The sequence below is a fragment of the Temnothorax nylanderi genome, unplaced genomic scaffold (genome assembly GCF_030848795.1).
Source record: "Temnothorax nylanderi isolate EJ_2023f unplaced genomic scaffold, tnyl_v1.0 TNYL_tig0926_pilon, whole genome shotgun sequence".
Taxonomy (NCBI): Eukaryota; Metazoa; Arthropoda; class Insecta; order Hymenoptera; family Formicidae; genus Temnothorax; species Temnothorax nylanderi.
In genome coordinates this window covers 921-19,335 of record NW_027249988.1, presented here as the reverse complement: position 1 = coordinate 19,335, position 18,415 = coordinate 921, and the positions used below count along the sequence as shown (strand labels likewise).

General features: G+C 34.9%; 2 protein-coding genes and 1 long non-coding RNA gene across 3 annotated transcripts; 1 reads left to right on the top strand and 2 right to left on the bottom strand.

Annotated features, from left to right (window-relative positions):
• Positions 1-866: 866 nt before the first annotated feature.
• Positions 867-2,524, bottom strand: LOC139785963 (uncharacterized). The gene is made up of 3 exons (XR_011722136.1): positions 2,445-2,524; positions 2,255-2,359; positions 867-2,177 (listed from the first exon to the last, which is right to left on the bottom strand). It is a non-coding gene; the product is annotated as an uncharacterized lncRNA (long non-coding RNA).
• Positions 2,525-7,186: 4,662 nt separating this feature from the next.
• LOC139785960 (uncharacterized) lies at positions 7,187-10,926 on the bottom strand. The gene is made up of 7 exons (XM_071725138.1): positions 10,634-10,926; positions 9,646-9,904; positions 9,433-9,495; positions 9,008-9,211; positions 8,566-8,887; positions 8,331-8,475; positions 7,187-7,446 (listed from the first exon to the last, which is right to left on the bottom strand). Exons 1-7 carry the CDS (start codon positions 10,924-10,926, stop codon positions 7,371-7,373), a joined length of 1,362 nt encoding a protein of 453 aa, XP_071581239.1. The 3' UTR covers positions 7,187-7,370.
• Positions 10,927-11,796: 870 nt separating this feature from the next.
• Positions 11,797-15,534, top strand: LOC139785959 (uncharacterized). The gene is made up of 7 exons (XM_071725137.1): positions 11,797-12,089; positions 12,820-13,078; positions 13,229-13,291; positions 13,519-13,722; positions 13,843-14,164; positions 14,255-14,399; positions 15,281-15,534. The coding sequence occupies exons 1-7, from the start codon at positions 11,797-11,799 to the stop codon at positions 15,354-15,356; spliced, it is 1,362 nt and encodes a 453-aa protein (XP_071581238.1). The 3' UTR covers positions 15,357-15,534.
• Positions 15,535-18,415: the final 2,881 nt, after the last annotated feature.

The following is an 18,415-nucleotide window of genomic DNA, read 5'->3' as shown; positions in this document are numbered from 1 at the left end:
CAAAGTTTTAATCAGTTACTGTGCAAGAACAGCAAAAATGAAATAATTGACCAAATCTTAAAGAAAAATATATGAAACAGGGGTAGAATTTTCCGGGGAGTGCTATAAAGTGTATAGTTTTTCGTTACCGATTTTTATAAAAAATCTGTAATATACACTTACTTTGGTAAATGTCGAACGTAAATGACTAACTGGGGTAACACGTTACCCCAAAAAATTTTCTTTTTTCGATCACAGCTGCTGCACGAATCTAACGCACTCGCTGAATGACGGAGGTCGACTGCCGGATGATTAAACTGAATTATGGTTAGGGTCTCGGTATGAAATCTAAACTTCCTAAGTCAGAGGCGTAATTTGAATTTTGCGTGGGGTAACGTATTACCCCACATATGCGGTCTAGGGTTAAGACGGTCTTAAATACAATATTCAACTATGGCTGGGTTCGTCTTGACGCTTTCAACGCTGTAAGCATTATTCTATCTTGATTGTTGAACATCGAATATTAAACACATTCCATTTACAAATAAAAGGATATTAGGAAAAAAATCACTTCAGATTGCTTCAACACAATTATAAAATGTTCGGAAAGCTAACATTTTCCCTTGACAATTAATAAATAGTCGCAAAATGAATGTGACGCGAAGCCTAGTCGTGTGCAGCTTATAAACTTTGTTAAGAAAAAAGGTCATTTTTCGGACTATTTTATAAGTGTGCTAAAGCGATCTAAGGTGCAGTATCTTTAGCCAAATATCTTCTTATCTGCAAGTACCATCTAAGAAATACTATATATATATCTTTCAACGTGTTGTTTCGCGCCTCTGACAAAACCTATTATGGCTCTACAACAGCCGCAACAGCTAGTACGCAGTAAGCTGTTGACTAATGGGATTTTTACAATTCAAGAATAATCGACTGTGGTTGGTCAATAGCTTACTGCTCACGTCTTACTGCATACTTTTAAGGCTGTTGTAGACGAGCCATTACACAATCTAGGATATGACCTCGGCGAGTATCTAGAAGTCTCAAGCTACAATGGTTGTGAGTAGTTGTATACGAAGATGAACGCATAATAAATAAAGGCAAAAACTAACAAATTTTTAAACAATACGTTAGTATTTTATTTTAGAATATATGTACGTATAAAGGATGAAATACATATAATGTATAGATCGAGAGAATATATATTTTATAATGTGTATATTATGGGCTTTTCATATATTAGTCTCTCTCTCTCTCTCTCTCTCTCTCTCTCTCTCTCTCTCTCTCTCTCTCTCTCTCTCTCTCTCTCTCTCTCTCTCTCTCTCTCTCTCTCTCTCTCTCTCTCTCTATTTCTCACTTGCAAAGTGAAGAAAATCTCCCGTTAAAGAATGAACTCTCAAAGAAGATTCGCGCGAGTAAAAATATAATATATGAGCACAAATGAAAAAAAACTATTTTAAGATAATATTAAAAGAGCTGTTGTTTCTACGCGCTTCTAAAACAGCAAAACATTGCATATCCGCAAGCGCATATCAAAGTGGTAAAAAGTATATAGTTAAAGAGAGCGGTATATATTTAGATATTCTTTTATACTTTTCGAATTATCGCATTATTTATTAACTGTAACATGCAAGACGTATCAGGCGCGTTATACAAAAATAACGTTCCCGTTAAGAATAATAAGGGCGAATTCCGTTTCCTACGCGTTTCATTCTTAACGCGTCGTACATTTTATATATTCATACATGCGAGATATATGTGTCTACATTCTTAACGCAATCGAAGCATCGGATGCAACTACTAGAAAAGTACTTTATTCAACGAACAAATTGCACGAATTTCTATTTATCGATGATGCACTAATCGAAGTAATAATAACTAATGAATGAAATGTATTGATAAAAAAAAATACACGTAGAAGAGTGCAAAAAAACTACATTATTTATTTTCATAATTGAAAAGATAACGAAATCCCAAAATGTCTCGGATACCTTGTTGCATTCCTGTAGTATCCACCCAAGTTAAATTTGTCTTATATTCGATATTTGCATCTTGATCTTCGATTATAAACATCCCACTCTACTTTGATTGTCTTTGTAACTAAACGCAACTCAAGATGACATCGAAATTTAATTTTAACATGCTAAAGTCTTCCCGATGTCTTCTTCGTGTGTAATTGTATATTCCTTCAAGGTATACTATAATTTTCAAAACATTAGTCTTCGAGTGTTTTTAGAAGAGATGCCCATAACCGATTATGTTGATGCATTTGTACCTGTCAGAGCAGCAACAGGGAGAAAAGGTAGATCGGTTTGTACGCTATCACTTAAGCCAATAGCGCCAAAATCGTCTTCTGGTGTACGAAAAATATTTTCTAAATCTGTAAAGTATACAGATAAAGTTTAATCAATAATAATATATATTAATCGCGCGAATATAAATACGTATAGAATGTATATACCAACCTTCATTATGCGTCTCATTCTGGTCGGATTCACTCGTATAAACCACTTCCGTTTCTTCTCGTTCATTTTCTTGTTCAGTGCTTGTATGCCCTGGAATAATGACAATACTTATCAACATAATATCCGCATTAATGAATATAATCTATCTTAAAAGAATGGTCGCGCGTTTTGCAAAACAACTGTTGAGAACCAATCACATTCAAATGCTGCGGGTTTGTTCTGCGCGCCTATTGTTTTATTCCAGATGTCACGTTACATTAAGGCTACGGTCAACGTGACGCTACAAATGCTTTGGAGCGTTCTTCTTCTCTTTCTTTCTTCATTGAAAGAAAAGAGAAGAGGAATGCTTCGAAGCATTTGTAGCGTCACGTTGACCGTAGCCTAAAAACAGACAAAACAATTGCCACCACTAAAAGTCGATTAATATACTGTCTTATTAATCAAATAATATTCATAAAATCAATTATATCCTTATATATATTTCGTTAATTGCTTAGAGTTTAGAACAATTCATACATTAGCCAATTAGTTAATATGCCGCAATGATCCGTTTGCGTTAGATTAATCGTTTATATTTTTAAAATTAATTCAATTAAAATTCTCTATAACGTGATAAAATCCCGAAAAAAAATAACGTACGTACATTACATGTATAACATGCAAGTTGGGAAAATATATAAATGTACTAATATATATGTATCAATATCTTTACGGCAAATTAATTACCAGTTTTAATTCTGCAATGAATAAATATAACACAAATATTAGTAGTGAGAAATAACACATGTTTTACCTGCAGTTACTTCAATCCCTGGTAGCCTCGCGAATCTACCGCGTCGTCCGCGACGGTTAGGAGGCCTACCACGACTCCTTCTACTTCTAATTGTAAAGGCAAGTTCGTCATCCGTAAGTGTGTGTAGACTTTCTGATGAAACTATTAAAACAACATGAACACACATTAGCGCATAAAACCCATATATAATCGTAAATAATACTTCTGTACGTGTGCGTGCATGCGTGCGTGCGTGCATTTAAGTTGTTATGGCGCAAATACATTTCTGATCTTCCAATTGTTCCTGGCAATCCAAAGACTTATATAGATAGACCGGCCCTTGCCATAAAAGGCAAGACCTTTCTAGATGCTTTCTGGTAGATCTGTCGTTTTTTCTGATGACGCTCAGAAGAAAAAGACGGATCTACTAAAAAGCACCTGGAAAGGCTATATGTCTGCTCCGGGTAAGTTGCCGAGTAAGTTGCTATGCCTCTTATGGCAGGGGCCGGTTTATCTATATAAGGGCCGGTTGTTCCAACCTATTGGTAAGCTATAACTAATAGTTGAATCATATGTCTATCCAGTCTATCTTTGTCTAATGTAAAGGATAAACAAAGACATACATATGATTTAACTATTAGGTAGTTTACCAACAGGTTGGAACAACCAGCCCTAAGTCAATGTGGGCCAATCATGCAAATACATTTGTGACTACATAAAATATATATGTATTGTTTTAGCAGTGGCGTTTAAAAATTTGCGGTACGTACCTCTGGTGCGCGAGCTTGATGCAATTGTATCTGTCACAGGAGAAAAAGGTCGAACGGTCTGTTCGCTATCGCTATCGCTTAAGCTAATAGCGCCAATATCGTCGTTAGGTGTATGAAAAATATTTTCGAGATCTATAAAAAATATAATATGCAATAAAAGAATGCTTTTATTCCAGACGTTATATTATGTAAAAAAAAAAAAAAAAAAAATCGCCACCACTAAAAGTCGATCAATTATGCTGTTTTATTAATCAAATAAGGGAAAGTCCGGTAGTATCGGTCAACGAGCAGTATCGCGGTCACTTAGATGTGGTAGCGTTTCTATAATACCTATAAAAACGCTATAACATCTAACAATAAGTGACCGCGATACTGCTCGCTGACTGATACTACCGGACTTTCTCTTAATATTCGTAAAATCAATATGTCCTCATGCTGACTTGTTAATTGCTTAGACAATTTATATTAGCTGATAACCCAGGTAGGAGAATAACGTCTGAAGACGTCTTAATGACGTCTAATTGACGTCTAGAGACGTCATTAAGACGTTATTTGACGTTATTCTCCTACCAGAGAAGTTAATAAGCCGTAATGATCAGTTCGCGTTACATTTTTTAAAATTATTTTTTAGAGATTTGTCGTTTATATTTAAAAAAAAACTATTCAATTAAATTTGTCTATAATGTGAGAAAATCGCGAAAGAGAAATAACGTACATATAACATTCAGGTTGCTAAAATATATAAATGTATTAATATATATGTATCAATTTCATCACGGCAAACTGTTTCAACATTTCTTTCAATTTATTACACATGGTGCTATATCTTTGTGACTTTTATTCTACGAAAAATTAGCAATTAATTCTGCACTGAATAAATATAACACAAATGTATCAGTAGTGAGAAATAACATATTTTACCTGCGGTTTCATGAATCCGTGGTAGTCTCGCGAATCTACCGCGACGTCCGCGACGATTAGGAGGTCTGCCACGACTCCTTCTACTTCTATTTGTAAAGGCAAGTTCGTCATCCGTAAGTGTGGGTAGACATTCTGATGAAGCTATCAGAACAACATGAATACACATTAATGTATAAAACCCATATATAGTCGTAAGTAATACCTCTGTGTGTGTGTGTGTGTGTGTGTGTGTGTGTGTGTGCGTGCGCGCGTGCGTGCGTGCGTGCGTGCGTGCGTGCGCGCGCGCGTGCATGCGTGCGTGCGTGCGACGATGAGCGTTTAGGAAATGAGTTTCAATCGGCTATAAAAAGAAACAGTAGTTAAAAATTTCTGATTACAAATTAAAAATGCTTTAATACACATTTAATTTTTCTACGTAATCGTCGTCGATCTCGATATATTTAATGCATTATGGTACACAGCTTGTTTGGCTGTGTCAAACAATTCTGCCGCCAGTAAATTGAATAAAACAGCAACTGTTTAAAAAATATTGAAATAGTTTGAAAACAACGTAGATTTTAGGGCTTACGTTTAGAAGACCGTCCCTTCCTAAAATAAGCCACGGAATATTCCCACAAATATTCTAACTAAACACCCTGTGTGCATATTTATAGTCTATAAGATACAAATTATTATCTTACATGTCTGTAGATTGCGACCACGTCTGCGAGGTCTCCCGCGACTACGTGAAGGTAAGTCGTTTGTTCTTATAATATTCTCCAGTATTGGTTCTGAATTGGACTCAGTATTGGACTCTGATTCAGCGATAATCGTTGCTATATTAATTAAATAGAAAAGATTAGTAGAAAATAAAAGATCTTCTTTTATATGTTTTAAAATATAAATATACAGGGTTTCTATAAAGTTCGTTGCCATCCTTATAATTTGGAAAAGGTTCAAAATTATGAAAAACCGCAAAATACGTGTTCGATCATTTTGAGGGGCTACTCTTTTAAGGAAGATGAAGAGGTTGTCCCCCCAAGGGAAGCCCCAGGGGATCTTAACTTAAAAATTTTAAACCCTTCTATATTGTAATATATCATTTAAAAGAGCATAAAAAAAGAAAATTTCTGAAGATTGGTTTTTTCGAACTTTGACCCTAAGTAACTCCCGAACGGGCCAACGTATCGATCTCTAGTTTGCGCCAAAAATTTTCTTTTTTTTATGTCCTTTCAAATAATATACTACAATATAGGGGGTTCCATTCCGAAATATAGGAGTGGCAACAGACTTTACAGAAACCCTGTATATATATCATACGATATCTATACATATACATACATTTATAAGGTACATATGCAGGAATAGAGACAAAATTATTAGGCACCTTTTGTTTCTTCTGAATATCTTGGAACAAATGAGTTTTTTGTTTACGTGTTGTTTTCATCCTTATTGATCTCGTAAATTGTTCAAACAGTTGAGGTATAAAGTCTATTACATATCATTTTAGGTAAACAGCAATATTACTCAGAAAAGTATTTACTTCGTATTTCGACTTTGATTAATACAGACGCAATTATTTCCATTTCACAAACAATTGCTAGACCTTTTGTCTGTTCACTGCCTACAGACAAAAAAAGTCTAGCACTTGCTTGTAAAATGGAAATAATTGCGTCTGTATTAATCAAAGTCGAAATACGAGGTGAACAGTTTTATGAATAATATTGCTGTTTCCATAAAAAAAATAATAAACTGTACCTTAATTGTTTGAACTATTCATGAGATCAATAAAAATGAAAACAATAAAAAGTTTACTCTTATTCAGTTTCAAGATATTCAGAAGAAGAAGGGGGCTTAATAATTTTGTCTGTGTGTGGCTGTATTTATACTATATATAAAGATACAAATTATCCTACCTCTCTGAAGATTGCAACCACGTCTGCGAAGACGTAGTCTCCCGCGACTACGTTGAGGTGAGTCCTCGTTCGTCCTTATATTGTCCATCAATAGTGGTTCTGAATCCGGCTCCGATTCGTCGATAATCGGTGCTGCTGAAATTGAATAGAAAGATTAATTAATAGAAACTGAGACATTAGATGATATACACATTAATAAGAAAGAAAGAACTCAATAAGAAATAAATAAAATTAAATTAGATTACACGCACATGCAGGGCTTTGCAAAAATATTTTTTTAATGTTAAAACAACGATGGAACATAATTGCCTTAATAACATGTCAGAAATAGAACGGAAGTGTAAACTGCACTTTAGAAGGAAGATTGATAGGTAAAAATGGTAATTTTAAAATATTATATACCTGTATGCGTGTCTAACAGATTGCTATCTATTGTTTCTTGATATCCTAGGGTGTCGTCTAGACTGTCTGGAGTATCGGCTTGCAAATCTGCAATAAAAATATATTTCTTTTCCCTTTTCTACAAAATATATGTTACGAAACACATATTAGGTATATAGCATAAATTTTAAGACAAACCAAAGTTCTCCTGGGGCATTTGCGATACGTTGCTAAGTGTTTGCAGAAATTCTCTCAGCGAAAACCTGCAGTAATAAAAAATATAAACATATAAAAAAGTTACGGTAATGCAATATATTACTACACGTACTAAAAAAAATAATATAGCACAATTCTAAAAGTATGGATGTGTATATAAATATATATAAATACACACACACACACACACACACACACACACACACACACACACACACACACACACACACACACACATATGTTAGGAGCATACATGATTTCTTTAGTCTTTTTGCAATTTGAGCTTTGTTTTATAAAATATGAATTAGAATTCAATCATTGAAATAATTGTCGTTATTTGGAATGACTTATTTCTTTCTTCTTCTGGGAAACTGACGGATTCTGTCGCGATAGAAGTTTCTCGGTTTGAAGGCGATAAAGTCATTAATGAATTTTTGAATGTTGGACATATCTTGGAAGTGTTGTCCAGCCAACGAATGTTACATCGACCTGAACAGGTGGTAATCGAAAGGGGCCAAGTCTGGTGCATGACAACGTTCGGCCACTCCGACTCAGACCATTTCAAACTTGGGCTGGGACGTCCTATCTCACGTGGCTTATTCACCAAACTTGGTCCCTTCCGATTACCATTGTTCACGTCGATGCAACATTCGTCGGCTGGACAATAGTTCCAAGATATGTCTTGACATCCAAAAATTCATCAATGACTTTATTGCCTTCAAACGCATACACTTCTATCGCGTCGAAATCCATCAGTTTCCCGAAAGTTGGAAGAAAATCATTGCAAATAACGGCAGTTATTTCGATGATTAAATTGTAATTTATATTTTTTAAAACAAAGCTCAAATATTGCAAAAAAATACTAAAAATTATACATACTCGTAATATATATCTCTATCATAAAATTGTCTTTAAAGTAGATATTAATTACCTTCCTGAGCTCAAAGAGGCTTGTGCTTCCGCAATACGCTTGTCGCGCGTTACATTATGTCGGACGCGTACTCTCTTTACGCTACGTCCCTCCGCTAATCTCCCAATATTTATCTCTTGATCGAGAAGCAATTCGCCTAAATTATCTGTAAAAAGTGAAAAGATTATATTGCAGGAACACTTTTATACAATGTGCAGAACATTTACAAGTTGTTGCGATAGTAAGCAGTACATACGAACAAAATGCCAAATATTAGGATGTATTCCACCAAATCTATGAAAAAGTACGTAATGGAAACTTTCCACGAAGTTGTTTGTCCGTATAGGCGTACCAAAAACGGAAACTTTTTCTTTCAAAGGAAGCCAAACACGCCTTAAATAAACAGTAAACTGCAATACAGTTGGATATTCTGTCGATATCAGATCAGCCTCTTCTTGTATTATTCGCAATCCTTCTTCAAATGCATTGACCGGTGCCAATGGCAAGGCCATGGTAAAACCAAGAACCTTTCTAGGGGCTTCCATTAGACCCAATGCTTTCCAACGCCTTAATACGGCCTGCATAAAATATAATATTAAATATAATATTAAATCATACTTAATAAGCAGATGAGTTACATAAAAAAAACGCTTTATAAAAATTACAAAAATATTCGTTTCTGTCGTTTGCATACGTACCTGATTAAAATGAAACCAACAACCAGTTATACGTGCTTCTGGAAAAGTCTCTCTTGCAACTGTCATTGCTGCACGTTCGTAATCACTCATAACTGACTGCACTCCTTGCAGTGCATCCGGACGCAGTTCCTTTACTCTTCGCCAAATCGCATTATACACATCGACGGTGCGCTTCTCACACAATATAAAAAGGACCGGTATACCCTAGTGGATAAAAGGCAAAAAAAATATATAGCATAAAAATGTCTAATCATTTATAAGAAGATCAAAAGCTATTAAATTAATCTAACACACATGCACGCACGCACGCGCACGCACACGCACACACACGCACACACACGCGCGCGCGCGCACACACACACACACACACACACACACACACACACACACACACACACACACACACGCCCGCACGCACAACATACCGTGTCCATATATCGTATATGAATGGTATATAATTGCGCGAAGGATGGCACTCTGGGAACGACCTGTTCAAAAGGATAAATTTCTTCAAGTAATGTATATAAGGATATTAAGGATAGATATTTAGGATTAACTATTATTAATATAAGGATAGGTATATATTTTGAAACTTTTTTGCTCTTATAGCTTTTATTTAAATCTTGAATGTTGCTTACCGAAAATGTACCGTCCATGAATATTTCTGTGGATGTTGCTAGCGCGTTTAGTAGGGTATCGGTTGTAAATAGCACCGCTCTATAGCCACTATCCGATAGTACTGTGCCTTTATAAATGTGTTCGGTGGGCTGATAATTCATCAATGCTACCTCAAGACCGACAATAGTCTGTGGTATCTCCGGTCTGTGACGTATTTGTTCTCTGTACAGAAAACTTCTCATAGTACGGTAAGATATATTTTTCGCAGCCACTGGATTTCTGTAAGAAGCATTGTAAACAAAATTATCTAACAATAAGTTAAAAGGTTTGACATTTTTGATCTAATAATGTTAATATTATTAAAATTGCTTAATATTTATTTGTTTTCTTTTTAAATTCTTTTATTTGATTGATTAATTAGAACGGGAAAGATAAAGATATATTTATTTAGATTAATTAAACATTTTAATTAAACATTTTAAAGCTATTATATAATTATTTAAAATTTTATATGTGCAGCTTCTATTATACGTAGGTATATAGTACGTGTCAATACAAATAATTAAAATAAATTTTTACAAAGTCTGCGCTTATTTATTCCCATTGGGAAATTAAAATCTATAATACACGTAAAAAAAACGTGTGTTATATATAGATTTTATTTTCCCAATAGCCTCCAACGGGAATAAGCGAACGCAGGCAAAAAATGTGTACCAAACAAACGAAATGCACACAGAAAAACATTGAGAACACGTCGTATTCTCACATAACGACTTTGTTTATCTTAAGATCGCTTTCTTCGTGTCTTTCAAACTTTCAGACGATATATAACTATATAACTGTCTCTCGGACAATATTGTAATTAAATAATATAGAATATAAATTTTGTAACATGAAAAGCAAGTAATCGAATTACTTTCTACATAAATCTTACCGTTGACAACTATTTTTGCATATTTTACACATTTATCTTGTATAAATCAAAAATATTTTAATACTTTGACTTACCGTCGGCATACCATGTCGAATATATCTTTTGGCTTCATTATTGTCTCTCGGCAAATTCGCAGCATTTCCTGCTTCATTTCCACCTCTTGTAACGTTGTCTCGTTCGATGGATGATTGTGCGACGTTTTTAATGTGTACGTCTCGTCCTGATTTCGCACCAATACCCCATAGCAATTAAGACCTCGCCGCGATGAACATCGATAGATGCCATTGCATCGTTTATCGCTATGATAAACGTGTCCATCGTATATGAATATGGCCGTACCATTACGTTTTCCCGGTACTTTTTCCATTGTAGCACGTGTATTATTTTGAGAGAGAACGAGCTAAAATAAGCGATATCTATAATTACTAATGTATATTAGTTACGTTACGAGAAACATTTTTTCTCTGCCGTTAATAAATGAAACAAAACTGTAATTAAAAGAAGAAATATATATCTTACAATAAGCCCTTTGCTATATGTCTGCGAACATTCGCGAAGACTTCTTCCTATATAATGGCCTTCAAGCAGTGCTGCTCCAAAAACGGCCGGCATTCGTGAAGACGACGATCGCTTCTTCTTCTTCTTCTTCTTCTTATTTTTACATTGGCTCCTGCCGCTTTTCAGCGGACAGTACGGCCAGATTTGCCACTGTTTGTTTAACAAAGAATCACTGATTCGCGTAACGACGTCTGAGTGGAAATTATGATTGCATCAGCAATCTTCAAAAATTATTCAGCACAAAACAAGTCCGAACACATCCACGACTTAGACGACAATCGCAAGATTCGCAAGTACCGAACTGCCGAATCGCGAGTATCGCCTTGGTATAATAATTTTGCTAGAAAGGATAACGAGAGTCGTAACGTGATCAGGCATCTATTGGCTGTCATTTCAATTGTTTCAGTGCACGCCGAGCACGCGACTAGAAACCCTAGAATTAGAATCTGGCCATAAAGCAAATTTGTTAAAATCCTACGAGTGGAGGATATATGAAGGAATTTAGCTATGGTTCCCGCTTTGTCTTCGGTTTCTCTATTACGCACGTAAAGAATCCTAAATAATAGAGAAGCGACATTGAAGGAAACCGTCTAATTGACATGTGCAATTGTACATAATATTATAATATTATAATATTATTTAATATTATTTAATATCTCAAAATAATACACGTGCTACAATGGAAAAAGTACCGGGAAAACGTAATGGTACGGCCATATTCATATACGATGGACACGTTTATCATAGCGATAAACGATGCAATGGCATCTATCGATGTTCATCGCGGCGAGGTCTTAATTGCTATGGGGTATTGGTGCGAAATCAGGACGAGACGTACACATTAAAAACGTCGCACAATCATCCATCGAACGAGACAACGTTACAAGAGGTGGAAATGAAGCAGGAAATGCTGCGAATTTTCCGAGAGACAATAATGAAGCCAAAAGATATATTCGACATGGTATGCCGACGGTAAGTCAAAGTATTAAAATATTTTTGATTTATACAAGATAAATGTGTAAAATATGCAAAAATAGTTGTCAACGGTAAGATTTATGTAGAAAGTAATTCGATTACTTGCTTTTCATGTTACAAAATTTATATTCTATATTATTTAATTACAATATTGTCCGAGAGACAGTTATATAGTTATATATCGTCTGAAAGTTTGAAAGACACGAAGAAAGCGATCTTAAGATAAACAAAGTCGTTATGTGAGAATACGACGTGTTCTCAATGTTTTTCTGTGTGCATTTCGTTTGTTTGGTACACATTTTTTGCCTGCGTTCGCTTATTCCCGTTGGAGGCTATTGGGAAAATAAAATCTATATATAACACACGTTTTTTTTACGTGTATTATAGATTTTAATTTCCCAATGGGAATAAATAAGCGCAGACTTTGTAAAAATTTATTTTAATTATTTGTATTGACACGTACTATATACCTACGTATAATAGAAGCTGCACATATAAAATTTTAAATAATTATATAATAGCTTTAAAATGTTTAATTAAAATAGTTTAATTAATCTAAATAAATATATCTTTATCTTTCCCGTTCTAATTAATCAATCAAATAAAAGAATTTAAAAAGAAAACAAATAAATATTAAGCAATTTTAATAATATTAACATTATTAGATCAAAAATGTCAAACCTTTTAACTTATTGTTAGATAATTTTGTTTACAATGCTTCTTACAGAAATCCAGTGGCTGCGAAAAATATATCTTACCGTACTATGAGAAGTTTTCTGTACAGAGAACAAATACGTCACAGACCGGAGATACCACAGACTATTGTCGGTCTTGAGGTAGCATTGATGAATTATCAGCCCACCGAACACATTTATAAAGGCACAGTACTATCGGATAGTGGCTATAGAGCGGTGCTATTTACAACCGATACCCTACTAAACGCGCTAGCAACATCCACAGAAATATTCATGGACGGTACATTTTCGGTAAGCAACATTCAAGATTTAAATAAAAGCTATAAGAGCAAAAAAGTTTCAAAATATATACCTATCCTTATATTAATAATAGTTAATCCTAAATATCTATCCTTAATATCCTTATATACATTACTTGAAGAAATTTATCCTTTTGAACAGGTCGTTCCCAGAGTGCCATCCTTCGCGCAATTATATACCATTCATATACGATATATGGACACGGTATGTTGTGCGTGCGGGCGTGTGTGTGTGTGTGTGTGTGTGTGTGTGTGTGTGTGTGTGTGTGTGTGTGTGTGTGTGCGCGCGCGCGCGCGTGTGTGTGCGTGTGTGTGCGTGTGCGTGCGCGTGCGTGCGTGCATGTGTGTTAGATTAATTTAATAGCTTTTGATCTTCTTATAAATGATTAGACATTTTTATGCTATATATTTTTTTTGCCTTTTATCCACTAGGGTATACCGGTCCTTTTTATATTGTGTGAGAAGCGCACCGTCGATGTGTATAATGCGATTTGGCGAAGAGTAAAGGAACTGCGTCCGGATGCACTGCAAGGAGTGCAGTCAGTTATGAGTGATTACGAACGTGCAGCAATGACAGTTGCAAGAGAGACTTTTCCAGAAGCACGTATAACTGGTTGTTGGTTTCATTTTAATCAGGTACGTATGCAAACGACAGAAACGAATATTTTTGTAATTTTTATAAAGCGTTTTTTTTATGTAACTCATCTGCTTATTAAGTATGATTTAATATTATATTTAATATTATATTTTATGCAGGCCGTATTAAGGCGTTGGAAAGCATTGGGTCTAATGGAAGCCCCTAGAAAGGTTCTTGGTTTTACCATGGCCTTGCCATTGGCACCGGTCAATGCATTTGAAGAAGGATTGCGAATAATACAAGAAGAGGCTGATCTGATATCGACAGAATATCCAACTGTATTGCAGTTTACTGTTTATTTAAGGCGTGTTTGGCTTCCTTTGAAAGAAAAAGTTTCCGTTTTTGGTACGCCTATACGGACAAACAACTTCGTGGAAAGTTTCCATTACGTACTTTTTCATAGATTTGGTGGAATACATCCTAATATTTGGCATTTTGTTCGTATGTACTGCTTACTATCGCAACAACTTGTAAATGTTCTGCACATTGTATAAAAGTGTTCCTGCAATATAATCTTTTCACTTTTTACAGATAATTTAGGCGAATTGCTTCTCGATCAAGAGATAAATATTGGGAGATTAGCGGAGGGACGTAGCGTAAAGAGAGTACGCGTCCGACATAATGTAACGCGCGACAAGCGTATTGCGGAAGCACAAGCCTCTTTGAGCTCAGGAAGGTAATTAATATCTACTTTAAAGACAATTTTATGATAGAGATATATATTACGAGTATGTATAATTTTTAGTATTTTTTTGCAATATTTGAGCTTTGTTTTAAAAAATATAAATTACAATTTAATCATCGAAATAACTGCCGTTATTTGCAATGATTTTCTTCCAACTTTCGGGAAACTGATGGATTTCGACGCGATAGAAGTGTATGCGTTTGAAGGCAATAAAGTCATTGATGAATTTTTGGATGTCAAGACATATCTTGGAACTATTGTCCAGCCGACGAATGTTGCATCGACGTGAACAATGGTAATCGGAAGGGACCAAGTTTGGTGAATAAGCCACGTGAGATAGGACGTCCCAGCCCAAGTTTGAAATGGTCTGAGTCGGAGTGGCCGAACGTTGTCATGCACCAGACTTGGCCCCTTTCGATTACCACCTGTTCAGGTCGATGTAACATTCGTTGGCTGGACAACACTTCCAAGATATGTCCAACATTCAAAAATTCATTAATGACTTTATCGCCTTCAAACCGAGAAACTTCTATCGCGACAGAATCCGTCAGTTTCCCAGAAGAAGAAAGAAATAAGTCATTCCAAATAACGACAATTATTTCAATGATTGAATTCTAATTCATATTTTATAAAACAAAGCTCAAATTGCAAAAAGACTAAAGAAATCATGTATGCTCCTAACATATGTGTGTGTGTGTGTGTGTGTGTGTGTGTGTGTGTGTGGTGTGTGTGTGTGTGTGTGTGTGTATTTATATATATTTATATACACATCCATACTTTTAGAATTGTGCTATATTATTTTTTTTAGTACGTGTAGTAATATATTGCATTACCGTAACTTTTTTATATGTTTATATTTTTTATTACTGCAGGTTTTCGCTGAGAGAATTTCTGCAAACACTTAGCAACGTATCGCAAATGCCCCAGGAGAACTTTGGTTTGTCTTAAAATTTATGCTATATACCTAATATGTGTTTCGTAACATATATTTTGTAGAAAAGGGAAAAGAAATATATTTTTATTGCAGATTTGCAAGCCGATACTCCAGACAGTCTAGACGACACCCTAGGATATCAAGAAACAATAGATAGCAATCTGTTAGACACGCATACAGGTATATAATATTTTAAAATTACCATTTTTACCTATCAATCTTCCCTTCTAAAGTGCAGTTTACACTTCCGTTCTATTTCTGACATGTTATTAAGGCAATTATGTTCCATCGTTGTTTTAACATTAAAAAATATTTTTGCAAAGCCCTGCATGTGCGTGTAATCTAATTTAATTTTATTTATTCTTATTGAGTTCTTTCTTTCTTATTAATGTGTATATCATCTAATGTCTCAGTTTCTATTAATTAATCTTTCTATTCAATTTCAGCAGCACCGATTATCGACGAATCGGAGCCGGATTCAGAACCACTATTGATGGACAATATAAGGACGAACGAGGACTCACCTCAACGTAGTCGCGGGAGACTACGTCTTCGCAGACGTGGTTGCAATCTTCAGAGAGGTAGGATAATTTGTATCTTTATATATAGTATAAATACAGCCACACACAGACAAAATTATTAAGCCCCCTTCTTCTTCTGAATATCTTGAAACTGAATAAGAGTAAACTTTTTATTGTTTTCATTTTTATTGATCTCATGAATAGTTCAAACAATTAAGGTACAGTTTATTATTTTTTTTATGGAAACAGCAATATTATTCATAAAACTGTTCACCTCGTATTTCGACTTTGATTAATACAGACGCAATTATTTCCATTTTACAAGCAAGTGCTAGACTTTTTTTGTCTGTAGGCAGTGAACAGACAAAAGGTCTAGCAATTGTTTGTGAAATGGAAATAATTGCGTCTGTATTAATCAAAGTCGAAATACGAAGTAAATACTTTTCTGAGTAATATTGCTGTTTACCTAAAATGATATGTAATAGACTTTATACCTCAACTGTTTGAACAATTTACGAGATCAATAAGGATGAAAACAACACGTAAACAAAAAACTCATTTGTTCCAAGATATTCAGAAGAAACAAAAGGTGCCTAATAATTTTGTCTCTATTCCTGCATATGTACCTTATAAATGTATGTATATGTATAGATATCGTATGATATATATACAGGGTTTCTGTAAAGTCTGTTGCCACTCCTATATTTCGGAATGGAACCCCCTATATTGTAGTATATTATTTGAAAGGACATAAAAAAAGAAAATTTTTGGCGCAAACTAGAGATCGATACGTTGGCCCGTTCGGGAGTTACTTAGGGTCAAAGTTCGAAAAAACCAATCTTCAGAAATTTTCTTTTTTTATGCTCTTTTAAATGATATATTACAATATAGAAGGGTTTAAAATTTTTAAGTTAAGATCCCCTGGGCTTCCCTTGGGGGGACAACCTCTTCATCTTCCTTAAAAGAGTAGCCCCTCAAAATGATCGAACACGTATTTTGCGGTTTTTCATAATTTTGAACCTTTTCCAAATTATAAGGATGGCAACGAACTTTATAGAAACCCTGTATATTTATATTTTAAAACATATAAAAGAAGATCTTTTATTTTCTACTAATCTTTTCTATTTAATTAATATAGCAACGATTATCGCTGAATCAGAGTCCAATACTGAGTCCAATTCAGAACCAATACTGGAGAATATTATAAGAACAAACGACTTACCTTCACGTAGTCGCGGGAGACCTCGCAGACGTGGTCGCAATCTACAGACATGTAAGATAATAATTTGTATCTTATAGACTATAAATATGCACACAGGGTGTTTAGTTAGAATATTTGTGGGAATATTCCGTGGCTTATTTTAGGAAGGGACGGTCTTCTAAACGTAAGCCCTAAATCTACGTTGTTTTCAAACTATTTCAATATTTTTTAAACAGTTGCTGTTTTATTCAATTTACTGGCGGCAGAATTGTTTGACACAGCCAAACAAGCTGTGTACCATAATGCATTAAATATATCGAGATCGACGACGATTACGTAGAAAAATTAAATGTGTATTAAAGCATTTTTTAATTTGTAATCAGAAATTTTTAACTACTGTTTCTTTTTATAGCCGATTGAAACTCATTTCCTAAACGCTCATCGTCGCACGCACGCACGCATGCACGCGCGCGCGCACGCACGCACGCACGCACGCACGCACGCGCGCACGCACACACACACACACACACACAACACACACACACACAGAGGTATTACTTACGACTATATATGGGTTTTATACATTAATGTGTATTCATGTTGTTCTGATAGCTTCATCAGAATGTCTACCCACACTTACGGATGACGAACTTGCCTTTACAAATAGAAGTAGAAGGAGTCGTGGCAGACCTCCTAATCGTCGCGGACGTCGCGGTAGATTCGCGAGACTACCACGGATTCATGAAACCGCAGGTAAAATATGTTATTTCTCACTACTGATACATTTGTGTTATATTTATTCAGTGCAGAATTAATTGCTAATTTTTCGTAGAATAAAAGTCACAAAGATATAGCACCATGTGTAATAAATTGAAAGAAATGTTGAAACAGTTTGCCGTGATGAAATTGATACATATATATTAATACATTTATATATTTTAGCAACCTGAATGTTATATGTACGTTATTTCTCTTTCGCGATTTTCTCACATTATAGACAAATTTAATTGAATAGTTTTTTTTTAATATAAACGACAAATCTCTAAAAAATAATTTTAAAAAATGTAACGCGAACTGATCATTACGGCTTATTAACTTCTCTGGTAGGAGAATAACGTCAAATAACGTCTTAATGACGTCTCTAGACGTCAATTAGACGTCATTAAGACGTCTTCAGACGTTATTCTCCTACCTGGGTTATCAGCTAATATAAATTGTCTAAGCACTTAACAAGTCAGCATGAGGACATATTGATTTTACGAATATTAAGAGAAAGTCCGGTAGTATCAGTCAGCGAGCAGTATCGCGGTCACTTATTGTTAGATGTTATAGCGTTTTTATAGGTATTATA